This window comes from Squalius cephalus, assembly GCF_949319135.1.
Source record: "Squalius cephalus genome assembly, chromosome: 17".
In the NCBI taxonomy this organism is placed as follows: Eukaryota; Metazoa; Chordata; class Actinopteri; order Cypriniformes; family Leuciscidae; genus Squalius; species Squalius cephalus.
In genome coordinates this window covers 34,634,989-34,662,982 of record NC_137138.1, presented here as the reverse complement: position 1 = coordinate 34,662,982, position 27,994 = coordinate 34,634,989, and the positions used below count along the sequence as shown (strand labels likewise).

Below are 27,994 nucleotides of genomic sequence, written 5' to 3'. Positions count from 1 at the left end.
GCTTTAATCACGGCAATCCATCAGGGACGCTGGAAAACGTGGAAGGACAACATCTTCATCTCTTTGAAGGGGTTTTAAACCAGTCATGGTGTAAAATGGCATCTAAGGTAATCCGTGACCCACTGTCATTAAGTTTCTCAAGAAGATGCAGGCATTCTGTCAGAGTTTTCAGAAGACAGTTGATTAGTCACGTTTGTCCTTATAGACACTCATAAACAGATTTTGAGAAATGTAGTTCATGTAAGGTCATGTGTTACCATGAAATACACAGCATTTTTTCCTGTTACTATGATATTCTCTAGATGCCCATGAACATTTATTCATTGCTAAACATTCATTAGCCGCGTTTCCATTACACTTCTAATTGCGCAAATTAAAATTGCAAATTGAAAATACGACCAATGGAATTTCACGTCAATTTCCCATTTATCGCAAAAAAGTTTTACGCTCACATGAGGGGGTTTTTCAGGCAATTCGAAAAATAAATATTTCGCAAAACTGCAATGGAAGCGTTTTTTGCGCATTAACAGGTCAGCTGACGTAGATGACGGGGTGTGTTTGGACAGAATACGAGACAGAGTTCTTTATTAAATTAATATAAGACAAAATAATTACAGGAATAATGGATTCTAAACCTCAAATAAATGCCACAATCAAAGACCTCGAAGCAGATCTGAGGGAGAAACACCCAGAAACACCTCATATGTGCCGCTCACAAGTATAATAAGGGTCGTTCCTTACCATTAAAGCTACACTGTGTAGGATTTTCTCCCATCTAGTGGTGAAATTGTTTATGACTACCAACTGAATATTAGTTTCTAGCCCCTCCCATTCCAAGGGCGTTTTAACTCCTACGGTGGCCGTATTATTTCAGATCTGCCGGCAGTCGCGAGTAATCTCCCCCTCGCATTCGTCACGGCGCCACTGAGTGTCAAAACGCGAAAGGCGAAGCTTGAATTTCCAGGTATGTCCCTCTTTGGCTGATGTATTTTCAAGATGGAGGCGCAACATGGCTGCCGCCATTCGAGCGACTCGCTCATATGTATTCTAAATGGCAGATTCTACGCTTACGAGAATACTTGATTAGTTGGTAGAAGTAATTACACATTAATGAGCACATAATGAGCTCATTTTGAAAGAACAAAGTGTTTTTTGCTAAGAATCAACTTAAAAAATTACACAGTGTAGCTTTAATTCTTGGAAAACACACATACATCTCCTTCTATTAATAATAATGTCCAGTGCAGTGGCTGGGATATAGTACATAAACCTACCAACGTCCGTTGCCTTGGTTTTTGAAATGATTTTACTCATCGCGAGAGGAAAAAATGAAGTTACATAACATTGGTTAATGGAAACGCCGTCATTTCGCAATAGTTTTTTGTCGACATTTAGAGAAAAAAAAAATCACAAAAGTTTTGCGCAAATCTGTAATGGAAACGTGCCTATTGTCAATCCGCTTGTGTTTTACACTTTGCTCATCATTGACACTAATCATTTTACTGAGCTCTATATGTTTTTCAAGCAATGTTATTTTCATTTCGTTCTTGTTGTTGGTCTCACCTTTGGACAGATGTGACCTTTGCCAAAACCAATGGCCTTTTCTTGGGACCAGTGCATCCAGCAGTTTGCGTATGTCAGTCACGGCCCGCTCAGCGTACTCTCTGACCGCTGAGTTTAATATGGGTTCATCAGCACCTGTAAGAATACATTTCCAGTGTTTAGTAAAACATCATCAAACACATCAACAGTGAATGGTGTCGAGAAGCTGACTCACGTATTTCTCCAAGAATCAGTGCGTCTCCGAAGTCTGTCAGCTTGACTTTCAGGGTGTTTGGGTTGATGAGAACGTTCATCATGTGTGTGTCATGATAAACACCATGATCCAGGCAGTGCTGCAGCGCCACAACGAGCTGCTGAACGATGTGTTTCACTGCGTGTTCCGTCAGGGAACCTCGGTTTTGTTGGACGAACTCAAACAAGGTCATTCTGTGATGTGGATATTCCAGAACCAGTACGTCTTGATCTTCCATGAAAAATATGTCATATAACTGTATGATATGTGTGCTAGTTGGATGCTTTTGTAGCATCAACATTGCAGCTGCCTCTCGACTCATAGGAAAGGGACACTCAGGCTAAAGAAAAGAGATTGACAGAAGGTTAGTTGACTCCTAACTAATCTCTAATCTCCTAACTAAAGGCCCGGGATACTTCATTTTCCATCTCGTGAGCCTTTCAAAGTAAACTCTTGGGCTGCCCTGACTAAAGAGTAGTCATTCATTCAAGCCATTAGTTGATTAATTGCATGTTTATATCTATCTATAAATTACAGAAACGTCTGTCTGTCTGTCTGTCTGACTTATTCACATATATCTCGAACCGTAAATCCGATGGATTTCAAACTTGACAGGTGTCTCACTACGGGCAGGAGAAAGTGCAGTGCCAAGTTTGACGTTGTTTGGATTAGAAATGCAAAAGATATCGTTAAATATATCGGTAAAAGAAGCCCCAAGAAGGTTGTGGTTTAAAAATAAACATTTTGACATAAACACTCTGTCATTAAGTCAGCTACACTGTTTACTTCTGAATATTATATTTTATTCACTGCCATCATTTGTAGTAACCTATTCACAAACTGTTTGCTCAAGCGTAGCATTTTCTCTGAGTTCACTGTGTAGCCTGCCCCCTGAATCGTCGCTTATTAATTTGTGGATGTTAACTGAATCTGTAAGTCAGCTACACTGTTTATTTCTGAATATTATATTTCATTCTGGTGCGCTTCACGTTATCGCTAACTGTGTAATAGTAGCCTATGCTATTCACCAACTAAACATATCATATTCAATGCGTTCACAGTCTCTTTCACGGGCATCATTTGTAGTAGCCTATTCACAAACTGTTTGCTCAAGCGTAGCGTTTTCTCAGAGTTCACTGTGTGCTTTCTACCATGCACAAATAAAAATGTCACTGAACTTTTGCTGTGTAATTGTAACAATGAGCACTCAAACACACCAAGCCAACAATTACTAAAAACACACACAAAAACTGATTTTGCACGGGCATTTTGCACTAGTTAATTTAATTACTTAAATATATTTGGGGATGGGGGGTGCTAAACCACATACTTTGGGCTTAAAGAGTTAATTAAAAATGAAAGCAATGGAGTTAATTAAAAATGAAAGCAATGTACTTTACAACTGATGTTTCTAGGCTTTCAACTATTTCTTATACTGTCTACATACAGGTGTATCAATTACCAAATTAGAATTTAATAAAACGATTCTTGGAGAATTTCAAGAAGAATAAAGTTGTCAACTTACCAATTCCACCAGCTTCTCAGGCAGCCTCTTCTTAATATAACTGATGATCACCTAAAAAATGAAGAAAATTGTTGCAAACGTAAGTAATCTGATCCATTTTTGTTTGTGTGCATGGTAATCTACAATCTTTACATTTCTTTACATGACAACTGTACACTGATGTTAATGTCAGGACTGAAAGACTAAAGATAGAAGAAAACAAGAGGAGAAAAGTTTGAGCAACATACTCGTTTGATATCCGGGTTTCGAAATCCCAAATAATCACTGCGATCGCCTCTGGATTTCAGTTTCTTTACCACTTCATAAAGAGGTTCAACCGATCCTGAAAAACACACGTTAGCATGTTAATATACAGCATGAGACTGAACTCCAGCAGCAAACACACCTGAGATCAGGTGAGGAACCGACAGGAGTAGAGATTAAACTAAAGCCAGAAGCATCAGGCTGAAATGGAGATGAATCAGAGTGATAATAATAAACACTCACTGTCTGTCGGCCTGGACTTGAGAGAGGCCTGGGTTCGAGCGGGGCGGGTCTGTCGGCCTGGACACGAGCGGGTCTGTCGGCCTGGACACGAGCGGGTCCGTCGGCCTGGTCTCGAGCGGGTCCGTCGCCCTGGACTCGAGTGGGTCTGTCGGCCTGGACTCGAGTGGGGCGGGTCTGTCGGCCTGGTCTCGAGCGGGTCTGTCGGCCTGGACTCGAGCGGGTCTGTCGGCCTGGTCTCGAGTGGGTCTGTCGGCCTGGACTCGAACGGGTCTGTCGGCTCGACACTGGGTGTGTGTGGAAGCTCCTGCGACGGCACAAAAGCACACACTTGGGTTTCGTTGGTTTGGAAGAGCCGTTTCCCAGCCTTCCACACTCTCAAGACATCAGCATGGAAAATCATCCATTTTGAGTGGTTTTCTGCAAACAACAAAATTGATTAGAAACGTTTTTTATTAGCACAGATTACATGTTTTATGTTGCTAGTGTAACCCCTCTCACCGGGTCCTTCACACCCCGCTCCGTGCGGGTCTCGAACCCCGGTCTCCGGCATGAGAGTCAGGCGCTCTAACAAGGAGGCTAAAGACTGCAGCCTCTAGCGTCTGTCGCTAGAGCACCTATTGAGATCAGAGGAGTGAGGTTTACTCGCACAGCGACTACTAGCTGGCCTCCGTTACACTCACCCCCCTAAACCTAACTCCCATCCAGGTCACGGCACCAATGTAACCCCTCTCACCGGGTCCTTCACACCCTGCTCCGTGCGGGTCTCGAATCCGGGTCACGGCACCAATGTAACCTCTGCGTAATGTCTTCTGCCTGAAATAATCTCTCGGATCCCGTCAGGTTTGTGGTAACAGCAGGTTTATTCCACATCTGCATTAATGACAAAGGACAACATTGTAGAATAGTCATCTCATGTGGACAAACAGCGCATACTCTGTCTCATGGAAAATCCTCCGTTGCTTTTAGGATTACTGTATGTACTACTCTACACAAAAGTAAAGTACATACAGTAATCCTAAAAGCAACGGAGGATTTTCCATGAGACAGAGTATGCGCTGTTTGTCCACATGAGATGACTATTCTACAATGTTGTCCTTTGTCATTAATGCAGATGTGGAATAAACCTGCTGTTACCACAAACCTGACGGGATCCGAGAGATTATTTCAGGCAGAAGACATTACGCAGAGGTTACACTAGTTCAAAACAAATGGGGGAATTTTTTTTTTGAAAAAGGATATTTTATTCATATTCGGGTAAAATGACCATAAATGTCATTCCCATTCAATAAAATGTATCAATATACTGTATCTAATTTGCATATTTATGTGTTCTTGTTGACTTTTATTATCCCATGGATTTATTTCCCCCCGAATTAAAAAATAAATAAATACTGTCATCCAAAATCTCAGACCGGATGGTAATCTCTCGAACTCATTAAACTGAGCATGCCAATGGTCTGACAGGATCTTCATATTTGCTGAGGAATCTGGTTTGGCAAATTAGGGCAACATGTAATGATTTTGTAAACATTGTAAACATTCCGGTAAGTTGTAGCCTACTGTATCTTTCAACATACCTATCGTTCATTCGTGTTTATTTACTATTAACTAGTAGTAGTAAGAGTAAGAGATGATCGGTTCACGTGCGCCAGCGATCTGTCACGTCACATTTACAAGCGCCAAAACAGTATTTATTGTGTGAATTTCTCAATAAAACTGTCAGAATATGAGCGGTTCATATTTGTTTCATATCAAAAGTGAGAAGATGGATGTGTGGCGTGAGAGCGTGTGAAAAGTGTCAATTGCGTGTCAGTTGGCAGCCCTGGGGTCTCATTTATAAAACTGTGCGTAGGAACCTTACTAAAAGTGTACGTGCGCCCGAAAGCCAAAAATGGCGTACGCAAAAAAATATTCAGATTTATAAAACCGTTCGTACGCCAGAACCTGCGCAGAATTCACTTTATAAATCCCAGTCAGCGGAAGATTGTGTGCACATGTGTCTCCTCCCCGAATTAACCATATATGGAGCTTACAACGCCTAGTTTTACTATGCAGATCATCATTTGCATATGATTATTCATCCACGTGATAACGTTTAACGGTACAAGACACATTCCATTAATAAAAATCAAGTAGTTGCCTATCCTTGCCTTGTTTAATCAAATAGTGTAAAATACATTTCAGAGAAAGTTTTTCTCAATCTTTTCCACTGGCCGAATTGTATTTTTAATTGATTTATATTTTTAATGGAAACAGATAGGCCTTGGGCATTATTTGCACGAAACTATTTTCTCAGACAATCTGGTATTATCATGATAAGCAATTATCTCTGTGGTTAAAACATTAAAACACAGCATGCCAGAGGAAAAATGTTCAAAAACATCGCATCCACAACAAATATTTCTATTGACTGAATTTGAATATAAAAATGGTGTAACTTCTCAGTAATGATTTCATGTTTAAGTGCTTAACTCCATTAATTTGAATGGCATATTTAATCTAAATGTTTATATCAGAAGTAAAACATAGTTTAAATCATTATTTTATTTATTTAAACTGTTATTTGCGTCAGTTTCACTAAACGGCCCAACGCGCTCGCTGGCGCGGACATTTAAGAAGGGATGGATATTTGCTTCAAGTGACAGGCTTGGTGAGTGAAATTATATTTGTATTATATATTTGTATTATCTTTCTGTATATGTTTAATTTTCTTTAGATTTTCTGTCTAAAAGTGACCAAAAAGACACTTAACTCCAGCTCACCATCGGTGTCGCCAATTCCCTTTGTCTCCAGAATGTGCGTACGCACGGCTCAAAGTTTGCTTAAAGGTGCGCACATTGGCCCTCATTTATCATTCTTGCGTAGAAACGGGCGTATATATTGGCGTAAGATTATGCTTACACTCCTCTCATCGCCTGATTTATGAAGCTGTGCGTACCTTTGAAATTCTGGTGTACGCAATACCTGCCCTTGATAAATGCCGCGGCTGAAATCGATCGTCATTAGAATAACACGCCCCTATATATTCAAGTCTCCGCTTCCCCCACGCCCTCATTTTACGCCATGGACACACGGAAGACGGCAAAGAAGAGAAACTTCTTTGAGAAAGAGAAAGCGAAAGGGAAGTGGAAAGAAACAAAATTGATTTCTAGATTTTTATTATTAATGACGCTTATTGTTATTTAGAAGAAGAATGTCGTTATTATTATTATTTGTATTATTATTATTATTATTATTTAAAATAAGAAGAATGACATTTTTATTATTTTGTCAGTCTGAATTATTTTTTTGGTCATTGAAAGCCTTTCATTACTAAACCCAGTCCGTGCACACCTGCCGGGCCTAACCCTGGCCTAACCATCGTTTCAAAGAATAGTAACGGCGAGCGCGTCGAGTATAAACACCTCGTCCGTTTGGGGAGGTGCGCGCGCAGTCTGCGGAGACTCGCGCTGCGGAGCCAGGCGAAAGTATAAACAAGGCTTGAAACTTCAGGTAAAGCGCACAGGCTCGCAACTTAAGGAATACATATGCCTACAAATCAAATGCTTTGGTAAATTCACACAAATTAAACATTGAAGTCCATGTTGCACAAAAATAAACACTTAAGTTTATAATTACTATGTTGTTGTTTTTTTTACAGTGGGTCATAATATATTATATCTTTTAGTTTGTCAGTGCGTTTTGTGGTGTTAGGAATTGTTTTTCTGCGCATTCCCGCACTCAAAACGTGCGTACACCACCTCCTGAGCTGGTGTAGGATTTGAGCGTGCCGTACGCCAACGTCCATATTGATAAATCTCAAAGTCACCGTGGTTTTGGGTGTACGCCAGGTGTACGCTGGAAATTTGGTGTACGCACTTTTGATAAATGAGGGCCATTCTCCCGTCAAGTTTGTTTTTTATAGATCACAACCTTTGCGTGGGAACTGGCGTACGTACGTTTCCAGCCCCGTTTTGTGCGTACGCACGCTTTATAAATGAGACCCCTGGGCCCAGTTTTTCAAAAGTAATCCAGTGGGATTTTGGATCACGGATTGGATCAAATCTTGGAAATGGGTTTTTCAAAAGCAAAAGAGGGATTCTGAACTAAGATCAGATCATGTAATCCGATCTTAAATTTGATCTGGATCAAACCTGCCCTTTGGGTTTTTCAGAACTTTGAACTCGGTTTGGGATCTATTTGATCCAAAAAAACAGGATTATCCTGATCCCATCAGAAGGGTGGATTCAGTTGTGATTTTTCGAACCAAATAAAACCAGAGAGTTTTTTTTTTTAAGTGAATGATCACAAAATCAATGTTTACTGATGATATATACATTTCCTCATATTTGAAGCATATATGAAGCATGTCACATCTAATGAGATATGGTAAAACAACAAAATCTACAATTTAACATTATAACAAAATAAGGAAAGTAAAATGTTTCTGTTTATTACAGTGTTTCTGTTTCTTAAAATTAAAATAAACAATGGTTATTTGTGGCCACCGGTTTTGCCAACTGTTGTTCTTTGCTAAGCCAGTAGGCTACACTGTTGGTTCCATTTAAGGCTCTAGTAAACAGGATTTGGTGATCCTGAAAAGTTCCTATCCGGATCAGATTGATCCAATCCGATGTTGCTTTGAAAAACTGGCTCAAAAGTAAGCTGGATTACGTGATCACGGATCGCAAAAAAAAGGATTACTAAATCCGGATCAATTTTATCCGGATTAAACCTTTTGAAAAACCGGGCCCTGGTGTGTGTGTGTGTGTGTGTGTGTGTGTGTGTGAAAGCACCTGAGGTGTTGTTCCCCCACGCGACTCTAGGGGGAGCAGGAGCTCCACACTCCTCTGCTGTGTTTCTCTCCTCAACAGCGCCACTCAGCGGCTCCTCCAACACTGCACTGCAGATCTCCTCATCCACTGGGAAGTGTTCAGACATCGTGCTCTCTGCAGATCCTGGACTGTATCACTGTACTCTGAGTCTGAATTTCTACACTGTTTGACTAATAACTCTGAGTCTGGTAATCGCTGCACTGACCTGAACAACTCGGCCTGTGACGTCATATGGAGCTCGCGCTGCCTGTGACGGTATGGAGCTTAAAATATGACAATTTGATTTGAATTTGAATTGTGTAAATTTGAATTATTTACAAGTGAAATCTAATAAAATTTAATTTAGGTGGTAGTTTAAATAGGTCTGAATTTTATTTTTTTTAAACGAATATTGAACATTTGAAATTTAACAAATTGAAATGTTTTTATGGCTGAATTTTATAGACATGTATTTTCAAACAGCTAGTTTTATTGTTCTGAATTCTTATACTGCAAATATTCAGTTTAAAAAAATACAGATTCAAGTTTTCAAGATGAAGAAATTCGGAACTTCAAATTCAGTTTTCTAAAATTCAGTCTCAAAAATTCAGATCTTACAGAAAGTAGGTCACAGGTCATCCACAGGGAAGAGTAAAGGATCTCAGATAAGTCGAACAGAGCATTTTGGCTGCACTGCAGTAGTTTTCGCGCATCGCAGACTGCTCATTATCAAAATGAAACACAGTCAACCAAACATATAAAGTTATTCTGCCTAATTTAATTGGTCTGTTGTACAATATAAAGGGCAAGCTGTGCCGCACACAGTCCTACTTGTTATTCCAAACATTTCCCTTGCTGTGAAGACGCTGATTTAGCCTATATGTGTATTTTGGGACTCGACTGATTTGAAGCCTTCTTTATATTAATAGTTAGCATCCACATTGTAAATATGAAAACTTTTGACTGAATGAGAGATGCGCGACCGTTTCGATTTAAATAAATTTGTTTAGGCTTAGTGTTTATAGGCTAAATGTTGTTTGTAATAAAGGGCACAATATGGGCTATTTTTATAGGCTATGTTGCCTATACTGTATATTATTTTATTATACATGGCTACTTATTTTTCATTCTTGTTGTTTTCTGCATTCATTTAAGGATTTGTCATACAGTAAGGGAAAGTAAAATAGGCAACACATAGCCTACATGTTAATAGTGTTTATCATGTAAATGTTGTATTTTATTTACAGGTCTTATACACTATTGCTGAATAGGCTATAATATTAAAATGTGTTTTTTTTTTTTTTAATGTCGATGTGACGTGCGCGCGTTTCTCTCTCAACATGATCCGGTGTGACTTGCACTCAGGTGCATGCGACTTATTTTCTGGCAAATACAGTCAGTTAAAAAATGTTGCTGTATTATTACAAAATGCATAGAGTGGAGACCATTTGGGCAAAAAAACAAACAAACATATTGTGTTCATTACCCCCACCCACATTTGGGCTTAATCACTGTTATTATTAGGGGATCCTTGGAAATGTATTTAGGTGTAGACAAAATCAGTTATGTTTATTTCATATATGAATGTACCTCGCATTTCCCGGACACTAGCCGTTAGTCTACTTCTTTGGCCTATTTTTTTTAGCTGGCCAGTTCTCAAAATCTGTGTGGAAAAGCTGCGGAGCGCGGAGAGAACGCACAATGGCTTTGCTTGGGAAGTTTTTTTTTTTTATTATTATTTTTTTATTATTATTATTTATTTTGGAAGTTTAGTTGCCAGAGAAAATAACACACAGTTTTGTTTGACATCAATTGATACTCAATATTAATTAAATAAATAAATGTAATGTCAGAGAATGCACAAAGCGCATCCTTTTGAGATGTAAATTATAATACATTTTAATTAAAATAAAACACGTAAGGCCTACATCATAAAACTCAGAAGATTATGTATTTTAATATATTATATTATAATACAAATAAAAAGGCTTCATACTTCAGTCGAGTACCAATATACACGTAGGCTATTTAAATCAGCATCTTCACAGCAAGGGAAATGTTTGGAATAACAAGTAGGACTGTGTGCGGCACAGCTTTCCCTTTATATTGTACAACAGACCAATTAAATTAGTCAGAATAACTTTTTATATGTTTGGTTGACTGTGTTTTATTTTGATAATGAGCAGTCTGTGATATGAAGCAACGCCAGAACTGATACTATGTTGTGTGAGAGCGCGCGATGCGCCAGCGCCATCACTTGGATTTGTTCCACTGCTGGGAAATAACTTAATACTCTGTTATTTATAGTCATACAGATAATATGACATCATTCGAAACCGTAAGGTCCGTGTAACGCTTCACAATTCAGTTTTCAGACCATACATTGCAAATGCAAAAATGAAAAATTGAAACCAGACATTCATTTTTCTTGTTTTTCCAGTTACATTATCAATGGATATTTGCCTTTTTCTCCCCTTTTTCAATTTTACTTTTGCTAAATTGTGACTTCAGAAACAAACATTCGAATAAATGAAATCTAACCGATGTTCTATTTTTCCATTTTTCGTCTTGTAATTTGTGCCGGGGGCGGTACCATTAGCACGGGGGTGTGGCCGTGGACTAACTTTACTATCATTTCATTGATGTAGGCTAACTGCTTCATTTACACTGCATGCACGTTTGAGGAGAAGTTTAAAAGACGGAACACAGGACGACATTTTTCACCCGAAGTGCCATCATTTTTATTATTAATAGTCTGTGCTAAATTATAAGGCAGTCTCGGACCGGCCATCGGGAGCAGCCGGGAAAAGTGAAATCCCGGTGGCCTGGGTATGATTTGGCACATTGCCCTTGTTTGTATTTCTTCCGCCCCTTCCGCTAACCCCACTGGACCTCTAGGTTGAAAAATCGTCAATGCAAGTGAATGGGAGAAAATAATTATTTTCTGGTCCCGTTTGAATTTTGCCATGAATGTGAACATATGTTGTCTGTGAATTTTTTATATAATTTTTCGTGTAAAGAATGCTACAATTTAGCGGGTAGAAGTTTGATACGGTTAGACTTTGTGTGAGAGCACTTTGTGGACTACAACTCTTCGCTGCTTTCGACGCGAATCTGAAGAAAGAACAGCCGATTTGGTTTGAATGGTGACATTTGGGTACAAAACACACAGGCATCTCGATCTGTCTCCATATATTATCGCAGCATTAGCACCGTGATTTGACAAGTGGAGGGAAATGTGTTATGGGGTGACGTCACATAGGCGACATGTAGTCTTTCTCGTTATGTCTTTTCCACAACTGCTAGCCAAAGAATCGTACAATATACTGTCAAACTCGTAACATGAAAAAATTATATAAAAAATTCACAGACAACATATGTTCACATTCATGGCACAATTCAAACGGGACCAGAAAATAATTAGTTTCTCCCATTCACTTGCATTGACGATTTTTCAACCTAGAGGTCCACTTGGGGTTTTACGGATGGGCGAGACTTACCAGCTCTATACTATGCGTGGTAGCTCGTACCAAGGGCGTGGTGAGCTGGAACCTGCTTACGTCACGCAGTACCGCAAACATCCAATAGGAAATTTCAACTGCAGTAGCCACCGTTCAACCTGAAGAGGGCAGCACTCAGATGTTTTTACACAATATATTGTAGAATTAAAACACTTTATACCCATTTGTCAAAAAAGTTACTCGAATCAATGAACAGCATTAATAAAGCCCCATTCTTACAGATCATTAACTAAAAAAAGTTGGTTTAGGGTTTAGTTACACTTTAAATTACACATTAACGAAGTCTTTCTCCAACAGTCTTCTCTTGCTTTGGCAGCAGAGACCGTATTGCTTCGAGCTTAAAATACATGTTTAAATTCTTCGTAGTTCTGAATGATTATCCCTTGCTCCTCCATGGAAAAATATATCGCTCTTGCTCCATCCATATCGAACGCGATTGGTTGTTCGGTGCCAACGTCACTTTGTTATGTGTACGCACTCGTGGAGTAGGCTAATCATAGCTTAAAGCTACACTGTGTAATTTTTTTAGTTGATTCTTAGCAAAAAACACTTAGTTCTTTCAAAAATATATGTGCTCATTAATGTATATTTACTTCTTTCAAGTAATAAAGTATTCTCGTAAGTTTAAAATCTGCCATTGACAGTACATACGGGTGAGGGGTTCGAATGCCGGTCGCCATGTTGCCCCTCCATCTTGAAACTACATTAGCCAAAGAGGGACATATCTGTAAATTCAAGCTTCGCCTTTTGCGTTTTTCACTCAGTGACACCATGACGAATGCAAGGGGGAGATTACTCGCGAGTCGCGACTGCTGGACTGCCGGCAGATTTGAAAGATAGTGTGGTGTGTGTGTGTGCGTGTTCACTCACATTTGAAAGAGAGAATTAAAACGTCAACGCGACAGGCCAATCAGCAAGACCAAAAGTCGATATTGGAGTAACTTTTCCCAGATGGAAAGAGCTCATGAGGAGCAAAGATTTTAAAACGGACGCCGAAGTTGCCTGCTTTCTTCTCGACAGGTACATAAATCTGTGCTGCGACGGATCACAGGTGATGAATAGTTTTAAAGGCGCAATTTAAGCTATATAAAAAAAGGACACTGTAAATTTGAGTTATTTTTAATTGCTTTTACTTTGTACACATTGTAACGTTAGCCTAAACTGATTATGCTGGGATAGCCGATTCCAAGGGTGAAGTTTACCTCCTGACGATCTGTCCTGTAGTTTTATTCATTTTAGACATATTATTGTTTATTGTCATGGACGAAGTCGATAACTGGAAGCCATGTTAATCTTGGAATAATACGGCCACCGTAGGAGTTAAAACGCCCTCGGAATTGAAAGGAACAGAAACTAATATTCACTGGGTAGTCATATACAATTTCACCGCTAGATGGGGGAAAAATCACACAGTGTAGCTTTAAGGATAAAAGCCTGAGTTGACAGAGAAAGTTGATGAGCTGCATCATGGTACCAACCAATAAAGCCTGATTGCATCGGTTTGGTTTTGTCAACTCAAAACGAATCCTGTAACCCCGAGTTTGTTCATCTACCTTCATGGTACGGCCTCCAAGCTGGGAGACTGCTTGATACTTTCAGACGCGCACACACTCACTCCAGCTCTGTCATAAAACCTACAGAAAAGTGCAGTGCTCTTATATGCAACTTGATCCTTGTCACAACTGTCCTTCTCACATGCTCTCGAAAAACTTTCCGATTTTTTATGTTATTTGTTCAATATTTTTTGGTATGTTTGTATGGATTTAATAAAGATTTGTATTTACTAAGCTTTTCCATGTCATGTCTATCAAAATAGACATCACTCACACTCATGTAAGTGATACCTAGCAGAGATTGTTGTGTTGTCATTTTAAATACATTATATAATATGAACAAAAAGTGAACATTTATTCCACAGCATGTATTAATCTTAGTTAATGTAAATGCCAAACATTACTAATTATTTAAATCTAAAGTTTTTTTTTTTGATAAAATATATGCAGTGTGAACTAACATGAACCAACAATGAATTACTAATAATGTATTTAAGTAACATTCATTTTACATATATGTCTTATAATATATGTGTATAATATTTTACTATAATAATGTGTATTTTGCTCTTGATAATGTGCCCCTTAATAAGCATGAAAATAGCACAGCTATTACTTTATTTATATATTAAGTTCACATCAGAGTGCAAAAATACAAAGGTGCTTATACAATGTGCATACATACACATGAAACAAAAACAGGTGCTTTTGAGAAGTACTATTACAAATGTGCACACAAACGAAACGGCAGGTGATTTTAAGAAGTAGCCTACTATTTACACAAAAAACTTTTAAGGCATTAAGGCAAACAGAAAGATGGATGTTTTGTCCATCTACTTCCTCTGGAGAAGGGCTGCGGTCAAATTACTGAAGACTGATGCAAAAGACTCAGATTCTTTCTGTCTTTTGTGACATCTCCTCCCATCTGAGTTGTGCATCATAGTCCAATTCCTCTCGTCTCATCATCATTTCTTTCTTCATTTCTTCTCTTCTCAGCTCCCGCTCTTCTTCCATCTGTTGCTGTGTTATGTCCCGCATACACTCCCTTGATGCCAAATTTGCAGCTTTGCGTTTGCGACTCTCTGTAAAAGCAGACACAAAAATAAGCAGGATATTTGGGATGTCTTCTGATAGATTATAGATTGTGGTATAGCACATACAGTATGCCAAACTGTAAAGTTTGTTACATATATTTAGCAGGTACATTAAACGCAAAAATACCTGGTCTAGTCCTTTGTGGAATGTGATGTGATCCTCCTCTTATTATGGTCAGATCTCCAGGGCCGTCATGTCTCTCTGTAATAAACATATATTAAGACATAATTACATACTGACAAGAAACTAACAAAATATTTAATACTTCTGTGGTGTATTTTGTATATTTTTTTGCATACCGGGTGTCGACGTTAGCAGTGGAAGTGTAGTAGACGGTCCCTGCTCCACTTCTGAGTCAAATAAAGCACTCTGGGATGACGATTCTAGCACACAAAACATAAACACGCATGTGAGCCACTTATGCAATATTTTATTTGTTTTCTTAGGAAGTTAGAAAACTTAGAAGTTAGGAAGATAGCATGTATATATTATCTCACCGTCCGCAGCTGCCATAGTGTGCCATATTACTAGAGAGAAGAGCAGCACCATCCCAGGAGGGATGAATACCATCTCTTTTCAACATTTCAGGTCTGCCCCAAAAACTTTTCCAATTGTCTATGATTTCTATGTTATTTTGCGGACACCACTTAGACAGTCAGCCATTGAGTGAGGACAATCTACTAAGTGTCAGGGTTTCACCAGATCTGCACACTCCATCCACTCGTTCACTCTCCCCTGATTACTGATTCACCTCACCTACACCTCATCATCATCAGTATCCTATATAACACCACTTCACCTTCAGTTCACTCTCTGGTCTCATCTATACCAAGACATGCAAGACTCACTCTCAGGACTTACCTGTTCAACTTACCTGTGATACTCATCTTCAGTCTGTGTACCTGTTTACTATCTGTTATCACCGCTGATCTCCTTCATCCTCCGTTTACCAGCCTGGTCTACCTTCATCTGCAAAAGCATTCTGTTATTTCTCCAGCTAAGTTCATTTATCAACTCATCTGATGGTTCCGTGCTTCTGTTCCAAATAAAACTACTGTTTATTCTACTCACCTGTCTGACTCATCTCTAAACCTGACACTAAGTATTTCATCACTCCTGCAAACAGGAAGGGGACCAGAGCAAATTACAGTGCCTGACATCGTACTTGCGAGTTCACACACCTCTTTATCATTAATTTTTGTGATCTCAGACTGGCAGAGTCGAACACCATTAGTGCCGACGTGAATAATAATCGTAGAGAATTTACGATTAGCATTAGCCAGCACTTTTAAATTTGCTTTGATGTCAGGCGCTCTGGCTCCCGGCAAACATGTGACTATGGTGGCTGGTGTCTCTATTTTCACGTTCCGTGTAATAGAATCGCCAATAACTAGGGCACATTCAACAGGATTCTCAGTGGGTGTTTCACTGAGTGGGGAGAATCTATTTGAAGTTGTAAACGGAATGGAAGAGCGGTGTTTTGTCCTGTGACTACAGCACCTCACCGTCACCCAACTGCCCTGCTGTATGGGCTCTACTTCAGCCGGAACCGTACAATGTACAGAGTTCACTAAGCTAGTCGCATCCAAAGCAGTATCTAAAGCCCTTGCATGATTACTATCCTTGATTAAAGTTTGGATGCGTGTCTCTAGTTCTGAAATCTTCCCCATCAGCTTGACTATCTCCCTGCATTTATCACATGTAAATCCTGTGCTGACAGAAAAGGCTATGCTAAACATGTTACATGAGGTGCAAGTAACAATAAGAGGAGAAGATGACATGACTCACCGTGTTTGTTGACTGATCCTACTCACCTAAGATGTTTGATGAACTCGTAAAAGGTGCGAGTGCGCGCGAGAAAAAAAATAAAATAAAAAAAATAAAGAGCGGACGGATGGCACGCTAACAGGCTAGCGAATTACAAGCCTGTTGTGCTAACAATAACGATTTAGATTGAAGCTAGCGATGTCAGGTTAATGTGAGATGTTGAGTAAATTATATTTAGCATTAGCAGTATAAACAACAAGGAATGATATTAGTAAATAATGATTCAAAAAAGAAAGATATACGAAGCTTACAGACGCAAACCGACGCAACAGCAGCAGAAGCAACGAGGCAGACAGGAGCAATTTACAGTCCTTTACAGTGACCTCCAGGTTCTTATTCATCCTTCCTACAGTAGTTGCTAGAGGTGAATGCACTCTAGATGTGATTAATATGGGTTCTGTCCTCCATTAATTTGTTAAATAGGGATGTTTGCTAATGCCAGCCATAATGGACAGAATCTGCCTCATGGACAATAATGTATATCAAGTCAAGTCATCTTCATTTATATAGTGCTTTTAACAATGTAGATTGTTCCAAAGCAGCTTTACATTGATAATAGGAAATTAAAGTAACAGAGATTGTTTTGGCTTTATAGACCTTATGCGCCAGAGAAACGGGGGCGCCGCCATCTTTAGAATATTGTCTTTTAACTTCCGTTTGTGCAGTTGCTCTGTATATTTCTATGGCATTGCTGTCCAGGAGTAATTAGCTTTTGAAGTGGATTTACTTAAAGTTAACGAAAGTTATCATGAGGACTGTGATGTTTAAAGCAGATGACTTAACAAATGTCAGTCGACCATCGCTGTGAAAATCGCTGTGAAAATACAGACCGGAAGTCAAAAGACAACGAGCGGAGCGCTGAAAAGGGCCGGGGCTACATAAGGTCTATAGCAGCTCTAGAATAAAGTTATTGTCCAGCTAAAGTTAGTTTTGATTAATTTACTTTCGTCGCAACGATCATTAGTTATTAACTTAGGGGCCACTAACACGTTTTAACAGAAAACTGTTTAACAGGAAAAGTTCTTTCTGCGTAAACTTCAAAAACGCGAACCCGCGAGAACGCTGATGGCGTGCACATGCGTATTACGAGTTCAATCTATAGGTATGCGCATTTGAATAAATGTGCGCAGGCGTGTAGTCCTTCCCTACAAACCAACCCTCAACAAACTACTTGTCTGGCCTTAAAATTTATAATACAGAATTATTATCGCTTCCGCGTAGCCACGCGAACCGGAATTATCCCGACAACGCTTTATCTGTAGAGAGGTAAAGGGAGGGGAGGGAGGCCTTCACAGGGGAGAGACTAGTTGACACTTCAGGACTGGGTTGTCGTCGCGACAGGCGCAGGTCCTTCATCAGATCTGGATACGGCCTGGATCCGGCGGACTGCGGTATACCTCGGGATAAACAGAGAGACTAGTATTAGCATAGACACCATTCTTCTTATGATGTAACGAGTACCCGTTAGTGTTCCCGGTTCCGGCGGACCTAATCTATGCAGCCTAACATTGAATTATAGAAGTCTATAATGTATTATGTGAAAGCTAGGTCAAAGAGATGTGTCTTTAGTCTAGCATTGAACTGACAGAGTGTGTCTGTTTCCCGGACAATGTTAGGAAGACTGTTCCAAAGTTTTGGTGCTAAATAGGAAAAGGATCTACCGCCAGCAGTCGATTTTGATATTCTAGGTATTATCAACTGGCCGGAATTTTAAGATTGCAATAGACGTGTCACCGGGTGACGAATAGGAACTACGATGAACGGAACGAGTTCCCTTGGGGAAACAGTTCCGGTGTAACACCAGGCCGGTTCCGGCGGCCTGTCATGTTGATGAGCAACAGCTGCGGTGGATAATCAAGTGACTATTTGAGCGTGTGTTGGGAACGAGTGAGCGTGCGTGGCGGTTTGAAGAGAGGTTAACTGCTGGATTCTGTACTCACCACTGTTGTTCTGTGAACATATAGAACCTGTTGTCCGTCACTGCATGCTGCCATCGTTGCCCTGTGGTAAGAAGACTCAGTTGTTAACTGCTGGATTCTGTACTCACCACTGTTGTCCTGTGAACATAGAGAAACTGCTATCCGCCGCTGCATGCTGCCATCGCTGTCCTGTGGTAAGAAGACTCAGTTGTTAACTGCTGGATTCTGTACTCACCACTGCTGTTCTGTGAACATAGAGAAACTGCTATCCGCCGCTGCATGCTGCCATCGCTGTCCTGTGGTAAGAAGACTCAGTTGTTAACTGCTGGATTCTGTACTCACCATTGTTGTTCTGTGAACATAGAGAAACTGTTGTCCGTCACTGCATGCTGCCATCGTTGCCCTGTGGTAAGAAGACTCAGTTGTTAACTGCTGGATTCTGTACTCACCACTGTTGTTCTGTGAACATAGAGAAACTGCTATCCGCCGCTGCATGCTGCCATCGCTGTCCTGTGGTAAGAAGACTCAGTTGTTAACTGCTGGATTCTGTACTCACCACTGTTGTTCTGTGAACATAGAGAAACTGCTATCCGCCGCTGCATGCTGCCATCGCTGTCCTGTGGTAAGAAGACTCAGTTGTTAACTGCTGGATTCTGTACTCACCACTGTTGTCCTGTGAACATAGAGAAACTGCTATCCGCCGCTGCATGCTGCCATCGCTGTCCTGTGGTAAGAAGACTCAGTTGTTAACTGCTGGATTCTGTACTCACCACTGTTGTCCTGTGAACATAGAGAAACTGCTATCCGCCGCTGCATGCTGCCATCGCTGTCCTGTGGTAAGAAGACTCAGTTGTTAACTGCTGGATTCTGTACTCACCACTGCTGTTCTGTGAACATAGAGAAACTGCTATCCGCCGCTGCATGCTGCCATCGCTGTCCTGTGGTAAGAAGACTCAGTTGTTAACTGCTGGATTCTGTACTCACCACTGCTGTTCTGTGAACATAGAGAAACTGCTATCCGCCGCTGCATGATGCCATCGCTGTCCTGTGGTAAGAAGACTCAGTTGTTAACTGCTGGATTCTGTACTCACCACTGCTGTTCTGTGAACATAGAGAAACTGCTATCCGCCATCGCATGCTGCCATCGCTGTCCTGTGAGGGATCCTATTATCCGTCGCTGCACTCCAACTGCCACTGGCCTGTGAAAGGAAGGTGACACCCAGTTAGCTGATGCTGTCCTGTGAAAAGAGAAAGCCCACTGTCTGTTGCCACCCACCTGTAGTCCCTTGTACCCTGCCCGTCACCTACTGCTGACTACTGCATTTGATCGGACGGTTATTGCCTTCTGCCTATTATATACTGCTCGTTGCTCCCCACCAAAAAGGTCCTGGTCCTCCGTCCAATCCCTGTTGTCCTGTGAAAGAGAGCTGACACTGTTATCTGATGCTGTCCTGTGAGAAGAGAAAATTCACCGTCTGTCGATCCTTACCTGTAGCCTCCTGTGTCCTACTCATTACTTACGTTGGCCTGCTGTCTGCCATCTGAAGGTCCTGGCCTTTGGACCAATCTGTCCCTCGTCCCTTTTTCCCCTCCCTCTTCTATTGTGGTCCTGTGAGCAGAGTTTCTCAGTCCCTGCTGTTGCTTAATCGAAGGCATCCGTCCCTTGTCCCTTCCCCTTCCCCCTGTACCAATCCGTGCAAGGAGATGATCAACTGGCGGCTGACCTGAGCCTTCCTCCACTGAAGCCCCGTTCCGATGAGTGGCCCTTATGAAGAGTTCTGGGGCAGTGACATTCCTTTAAAGTGTTTTTATATTCAATAAAAAGAATCAAGTTTTTACATAACGTTGTTGTCTGGCTTTTGGTGTGTCTTGGTGTAGCTCCTCCGGAGTGGTGGTTGTCCTCGGCCCTAGTGGTGACAGACGTGAAGGACTATAATGCGTTAAGAGCTCGCTCAAGTAATGCAGAGCTAAACCATTTAGTGCTTTGTAAGTAATCAGCAATATTTTAAAATTTATACAATGTTTAATAGGGAGCCAATGCAGTGTTGACAGAACTGGGCTAATATGGTCATACTTCCTGGTTCTGGTAAGAACTCGAGCTGCTGTGTTTTGAACCAGCTGTAATTTGTTTATTAAGCGTGCAGGGCAACCACCCATAATAGCATTACAATAATCTAGCCTTGAGGTCATGAACGCATGAACTAATTGTTCCACATTTGTCAATGAGAGCATATGACGTAATTTAGATATGTTTTTAAGATGGAAAAATGCGGTTTTACAGATACTAGACACGTAATTTTCAAATGAAAGATTGGTATCAAAGAGCACACCCAGGTTCCTAACCGACGACAAAGACTTGACACAGCAGCCATCAAGTGTTAGACAGTATTCTAAGTTATTACGTGAGGAAGTTTTTTGTCCAATAATTAGAATCTCTGTTTTTTCAGAATTAAGTAGTAGGAAATTACTAGTCATCCAGTTTTTTTATATCACCTATGCATTCCGTTAATTTTGTGAATTGGTAAGTTTCGTTAGGGCATGAGGAAATATAGAGCTGAGTATCGTCGGCATAACAGTGAAAGCTAATGCCATGCTTCCTAATGATATCTCCTAATGGTAGCATGTACAGAGTGAACAGCAACGGTCCTAGTACTGAGCCTTGTGGTACGCCATACTGAACTTGTGATCGATGAGACATCTCTTCATTTACTGCTACAAACTGATTAACGGTCAGATAAGTATGATTTAAACCATGCTAATGCAATTCCACTAATGCCAACATTTTCGAGTCTATTTAAAAGAATGTTGTGGTCAATAGTGTCAAATGCAGCACTAAGATCGAGTAACACTAATAGTGAGATACAACCACGATTGGATGATAAGAGCAAATCATTTGTGACTCTAATTCTTGGAACAGACACAGTCTCTATATGATGATATCTAGGTGAAAGAGGCTCTATGTGATGGGATTTATCTGACCTTGGTGACGTGAGACGGCTGGCAGACGGTCGGTTTAGCCAGTCTGTCTGCTTCCTGACCTGAGCCCCAATTCATGTTTGAGGTCTAAGACTATGTGCCATATTACTAGAGAGAAGAGCAGCACCATCCCAGGAGGGATGAATACCATCTCTTTTTAACAGGTCAGGTCTGCCCCAAAAACTTTTCCAATTGTCTATGAATTCTATATTATTTTGCGGACACCACTTAACAACCAGCCATTGAGTGAGGACAATCAAATAGTCAAGTCAAGTCAGGTCACCTTTATTTATATAGCGCTTTTTACAATACAGATTGTATCAAAGCAGCTTCACATTGATAACATGAAAATAATACAACAAAGTTTGTTTCTAGAAGAAAATTGCATCATCGTCCACCCTAAATAAGGCAGATCAATAATATTGTTGAATATTAAATGTCCCCAACTAAGCAAGCCAAAAGCCAAGGCAACAGTGGCAAGGAACCAAAACTCCATCAGTGACAGAATGGAGAAAAAAACCTTGGGAGAACCCAGGCTCAGTCAGGGGCCAGTTCTCCTCTGGCCAACGAGTGAACAGTGTATGATTATGATCCAGGCAGCGTTACAGGTCAGAAGTCAGATTGGTCGTGTCGATGAGGCCTTCACCGGGCTGATGAGGCTGGCACTTCAGGGATAGGTCATGGTTGGGTCCAGATGCAGATCCACCATCTGATCTGGATACGGTCGGGGTCCACCTCACTTCAGTAAACGGAGAGACTGGTTGACACTTCAGTACTGCGCTGTCGTCGAGTCCAGGCGCAGGTCCTTCATCGGATCTGGATACGGCCTGGATCCGGCGGAAGAGGAGAGACTAGTTGACACTTCAGGACTGCGTTGTCGTCGCGTCCAGGCGCAGGTCCTACATCTGATCTGGATACGGCCTGGATCCGGCAGACTGCGGTAAACCTCGGTATAAACAGAGAGACTAATATTAGCATAGACGCCATTCTTCTTATGATGTAACGAGTACATCAGGATTTATGGGAAGTGTTCCCGGTTCCGGCTGACCTAATCTATGCAGCCTAATATGGAATTATAGAAGTCTAATAATGTTTTATGTGTATGCTAGGTCAAAGAGATGTGTTTTTAGTCTAGCTTTGAACTGACAGAGTGTGTCTGCTTCCCGGACAATGGTAGGAAGACTGTTCCAAAGTTTTGGTGCTAAATAGGAAAAGGATCTACCACCAGCAGTCGATTTTGATATTCTAGGTATTATTAACTGGCCGAAATTTTGAGATCGCAATAGACGTGAAGGACTATAATGCGTTAAGAGCTCGCTCAAGTACTGCAGAGCTAAACCATTTAGTGCTTTGTAAGTAATCAGCAATATTTTAAAATGTATACAATGTTTAATAGGGAGCCAATGCACTGTTGACAGAACCGGGCTAATATGGTTATACTTCCTGGTTCTGGTAAGAACTCGAGATGCTGCGTTTTGGTCCAGCTGTAGTTTGTTTATTAAGCGTGCAGGGCAACCACCCACTAGAGCAGTGGTTCCCAATCCTGGTCCTGGGGACCCACAGCTCTGCATAGTTTGTATGTCTCCCTCATTTAACACACCTGATTCAGATCATCATCTCGTTAGGAAAGAGCTCTATGAACTGAACTGGGTGTGTCAGATAAAGGAGACACATAAAATGTGCAGAGCTGTGGGTCCCTAGGACCAGGATTGAGAACCACTGCATTAGAGCATTACAATAATCTAGTCTTGATGTTATGAACACATGAACTAATTGTTCCGCATTTGTCAATGAGAGCATATGATGTAATGTAATTTAGATATATTTTCAAGATGGAAAAATGTGGTTTTACAGATACTAGACACGTGACTTTCAAATGAAAGGATGGTATCAAAGAGTACACCCAGGTTCCTAACCGACGACAAAGACTTGACACAGCAGCCATCAAGTGTTGGACAGTATTCTAGGTTATTACGTGAGGTAGTTTTTTGTCCAATAATTAGAATCTCTGTTTTTTCAGAATTAAGTTGTAGGAAATTACTAGTCCAATTTTTTATATCAGCTATGCATTCCGTTAATTTTGTGAATTGGTAAGTTTCGTTAGGGCGTGAAGAAATATAGAGCTGAGTATCATCGGCATAACAGTGAAAACTAATGCCATGCTTCCTAATGTACAGAGTGAACAGCAACGGTCCTAGTACTGAGCCTTGTGGTACGCCATACTGAACTTGTGATCGATAAGACATCTCTTCGTTTACTGCTACAAACTGATAACGGTCAGATAAGTATGATTTAAACCATGCTAATGCAATTCCACTAATGCCAACATAATTTTCGGGTCTATTTAAAAGAATGTTGTGGTCAATAGTGTCAAATGCAGCACTAAGATCGAGTAACACTAATAGCGAGATACAACCACGATCAGATGATAGGAGCAAATAATTTGTAACTCTAATGAGAGCAGTCTCAGTACTATGGTACGGTCTAAATCCTGACTGGAAATCCTCGCAGATATCACTTCTTTCTTAAAAGAAACATAGTTGTGAGGATACCGCCTTTTCTAGTATCTTTGACAGAAAAGGTAGATTCGAGATCGGCCTGTAATTGTGTCACGATTCATGTCTATGTTCCCCTGTCTTATCATGTTTAGCAGTTCCCCGTTATGTTGATTAGTCTTCCCAGGTGTTTCTTATTTACCACGCCCCCTTGTTATCTTGTCTAGCTTGTTTGCCTTTGTATTTAAACCTCAGTGCTTCAGTTGTTGTTTGTCGGTCGTTGTAGCTGTTTCCTGTTCCTGTCCTGAGTTCCGTTGTTCTGTTATTTGCCCTGGATTACCTGTTTGTTTTATTAAAGTCAGTGTTGCATGTGAATTCTCTCTCTGCCTTGTTCCTACGTCATCGTTACAGAACGACCGACCAACCATGAATCCAGCAGCACAGATTATGTGTCTCCGTCAAGGACATCGACCCATCGAGGAATACGTAAGAGACTTTATCGATCTGGCAAATGTAACTTCTATGGACTCTCTGTGCCTCATGATTTTTTTTAGAGGGGGACTATCAGAGCCACTCGGGTCAGCCATGCCACTGCACAATCCCCATTGGACTTTAGGATTTTATATTTACTTGGCCCTGCAACTGAGTGGTTCTGTCTATGCTGTGGGGATCACAGAGGAGAAACGTGGTACTCCCACATAAGCCCTCATTCCACAGCCTCGTCCCGTCACGTCTGCCGAGCCAGAGACTGTTCACGTCACGTCTGCCGAGCCAGAGACTGTTCACGTCACGTCTGCCGAGCCAGAGACTGTTCACGTCACGTCTGCCGAGCCAGTGTCTCCGGACAAGATGACCACCACCACGTCGCCTGAGCCCTCAGCAGAGATGGCCGCCGACACGCCTGAACCTGAGCCCTCAGCAAAGATGGCCGCTGCCACGGTGTCTGTTCCTGAGCCGGTGTCTGCTCCTGTTCCTGAGCCGGTGTCTGTTCCTGTTCCTGAGCCGGCGTCTGTTCTTGTTCCTGAGCCGGTGTCTGTTCCTGTTCCTGAGCCGATGTCTGTTCCTGTGCCATGGCCGCCTGAAGGGTCGTCTCCTCCCTGGCCGCCTGCACTGCCTGCTCCTCTTCCACTCCATGGGCCTGGCCCCCCATCCCGCCCCCGTGTCCGCCTCTGCTCCACCACCCTCCTGGACTGTTTTCCTGAGCGTCTGGAATCCGCTCCTTAAAGGGGGGGCTATGTCACGATTCATGTCTATGTTCCCCTGTCTTATCATGTTTAGCAGTTCCCCGTTATGTTGATTAGTCTTCCCAGGTGTTTCTTATTTACCATGCCCCCTTTATATCTTGTCTAGCTTGTTTGCCTTTGTATTTAAACCTCTGTGCTTCAGTTGTTGTTTGTCGGTCGTTGTAACTGTTTCCTGTTCCTGTCCTGAGTTCCGTTGTTCTGTTATTTGCCCTGGATTACCTGTTTGTTTTATTAAAGTCAGTGTTGCATGTGGATTCTCTCTCTGCCCTGTTCCTACCTCATCGTTACAAATTGACTAATTCTGTACGATCAAGTTGCGTTTTTTTAACAAGCGGTTTAATCATAGCCAGTTTTTGGTACGTATCCTAATGACAAAGATGAATTAATGATATTAAGAAGAGGATCTATGACCTCTGGAAGCATCTCCTTCAGTAGCTTGTTGAGTTTTCAGTGTGATGTTGAGTAAGCTATATTTAGCAGTATAAACAACAAGGAATGATAGTAAATAATGATTCAAAACAGAAAGATATACGAAGCTTACAGACGCAAGCCAACTCAGCAGCAGCAATGAGGCAGATAGGAGCAATCGATCAGACAGGAGCAATCGAACCCCTGATAGATTTCTATGAAACCCTGATAGAAGAGGCTTTGCAGAACATCCACAAACACAATCACACAGAATGGCCCAAGGCCTTTGAGATATAGAAATTTTCAGAGACAAATTAGTACGGAGGCAATCGGGCAGGCAGAAGCTTTAATCACGGCAATCCATCAGGGGACGCTGGAAAACGTGGAAGGACAACATCTTCATCTCTTTGAAGGGTTTTTAAACCAGTCATGGTGTAAAATGTTATCTAAGGTGATCCGTGACTTTTTTTCATTAACTTTCTCAAGAAGATCCAGGCATTCTGTCAAAGTTTTCAAAAGACAGTTGATTAGTCACGTTTGTCCTTATAGACACTCATAAACAGATTTTGAGAAATGTAGTTCATGTAAGGTCATGTTACCATTAAATACACAGCATTTATTGCTGTTACTATGATATTCTCTGGATGCCCATGAACATTTATTCATTGCTAAACATTCATTGTCAGTCCGCTGTGTTTTACACTTTGCTCATCATTGACACTAATAATTTTACTGAGCTCTATATGTTTTTTAAGCAATGCTATTTCCATTTCGTTCTTGTTGTTGGTCTCACCTTTGGACAGACGTGACCTTTGCCAAAACCAATGGCCTATTCTTGTGACCAGGTGATCAAACAGTATGCGTGTGTCGTCAAACGGGACCCACTTAGCGTACTCTCTGATCGCTGTGTAGAGTATGGGTTCATCATCACCTGTAAGAATACATTTCCAGTGTTTAGTAAAACATCATCAAACACATCAACAGTGAACGGTGTCGAGAAGCTGACTCACGTCTTTCTTCGAAGAACAGTGTGCCTCCGAAGTTCGTCAGCTTGACTTTCAGGGTGTTTGGGTTGATGAGAACGTTCATCATGTGTGTTTTGTGATAAACACCATGATCCAGGCAGTGCTGCAGCGCCACAACGAGCTGCCGAACGATGTATTTCACTGCGTGTTCCGTCAGGGAACCTCGGTTTTGTTGGTAGAACTCATACAAGGTCATTCTGTGATATGGATCTTCCAGAACCAGGACGTCTTCATCTTTCAGAATATACATGCCATATAACTGTATGATATGTGTGCTAGTTGGAGACTTTTGTAGCATCAACATTGCAGCTGCCTCTCGACTCATAGGAAAGGGACACTCAGGCTAAAGAAAAGAGATTGTCAGAAGTTTAGTTGACTAAAGGCCCAGGATACTTCATTTTCCATCTTGTGAGCTTTTCAAAGTAAACTCTTGGGCTGCCCTGACTAAAGAGTAGTCATTCATTCAAGCCATTAGTTGATTAATCGCATGTTTATATTAATTTAATTACTTAAATATATTTGGGAATGGGGGGGGGGGGGGGGGCTAAACAACATACTTTGGGCTTAAAGAGTTAATTAAAAATGAAAGCAATGTACTTTACAACTGATGTTTCTAGGCTTTCAACTATATCTTATACTGTACATACAGGTGTATCAATTACCAAATTACAATTTAATAAAACGGTTCTTGGAGAATTTCATGAAGAATAAAGTTGTCAACTTACCAATTCCACCAGCTTCTTAGGCAGCCTCTTCTTAATACAACGGATGATCATCTAAAAAATGAAGAAAATTGTTGCAAACGTAAGTAATCTGATCCATTTTTGTTTGTGTGCATGGTAATCTACAATCTTTACATTTCTGATCAAAACTGTAAACACTGATGTTTATGTCAGGACTGAAAGACTAAAGATAGAAGGAAACAAGAGGGGAAAAGTTTGAGCAACATACTCGTTTGTCATCCGAGATTCGAAATCCCATATAATCCCAGCGATCGCCTCTGGATTTCAGTTTCCGTCCCACTTCATAAAGAGCTTTAAAATATACTGAAAAACACACGTTAGCATGTTAATATACAGCATGAGACTGAACTCCAGCAGCAAACACACCTGAGATCAGGTGAGGAACCGACAGGAGTAGAGATTAAACTAAAGCCAGAAGCATCAGGCTGAAATGGAGATGAATCAGAGTGATAATAAACACTCACTGTCTCTCCGTATGAAGTCGAGCGGGACTATGGATCTGTCGGCCTGGACTAGGACTCGAGCGGGGGGGGTCTGTCGACCTGGACTCGAGCGGGGCGGGTCTGTCGGCCTGGACTCGAGCGGGTCT

The 27,994-nt window shown here is 41.1% G+C and overlaps 1 protein-coding gene and 1 long non-coding RNA gene across 2 annotated transcripts; both read right to left on the bottom strand.

The window, feature by feature from the left end:
* On the bottom strand, nucleotides 1-27,994 carry LOC307144632 (serine/threonine-protein kinase pim-1-like). Its single transcript, XM_079847179.1, has 6 exons — nucleotides 27,870-27,994; nucleotides 27,614-27,708; nucleotides 27,388-27,438; nucleotides 26,648-27,005; nucleotides 1,564-1,698; nucleotides 1-156 (listed from the first exon to the last, which is right to left on the bottom strand). The coding sequence occupies exons 2-6, from the start codon at nucleotides 27,641-27,643 to the stop codon at nucleotides 56-58; spliced, it is 675 nt and encodes a 224-aa protein (XP_079703305.1). The 5' UTR covers nucleotides 27,644-27,708; nucleotides 27,870-27,994; the 3' UTR covers nucleotides 1-55.
* On the bottom strand, nucleotides 14,442-15,112 carry LOC307144341. Its single transcript, XR_013818727.1, has 3 exons — nucleotides 15,068-15,112; nucleotides 14,895-14,969; nucleotides 14,442-14,755 (listed from the first exon to the last, which is right to left on the bottom strand). It is a non-coding gene; the product is annotated as an uncharacterized lncRNA (long non-coding RNA).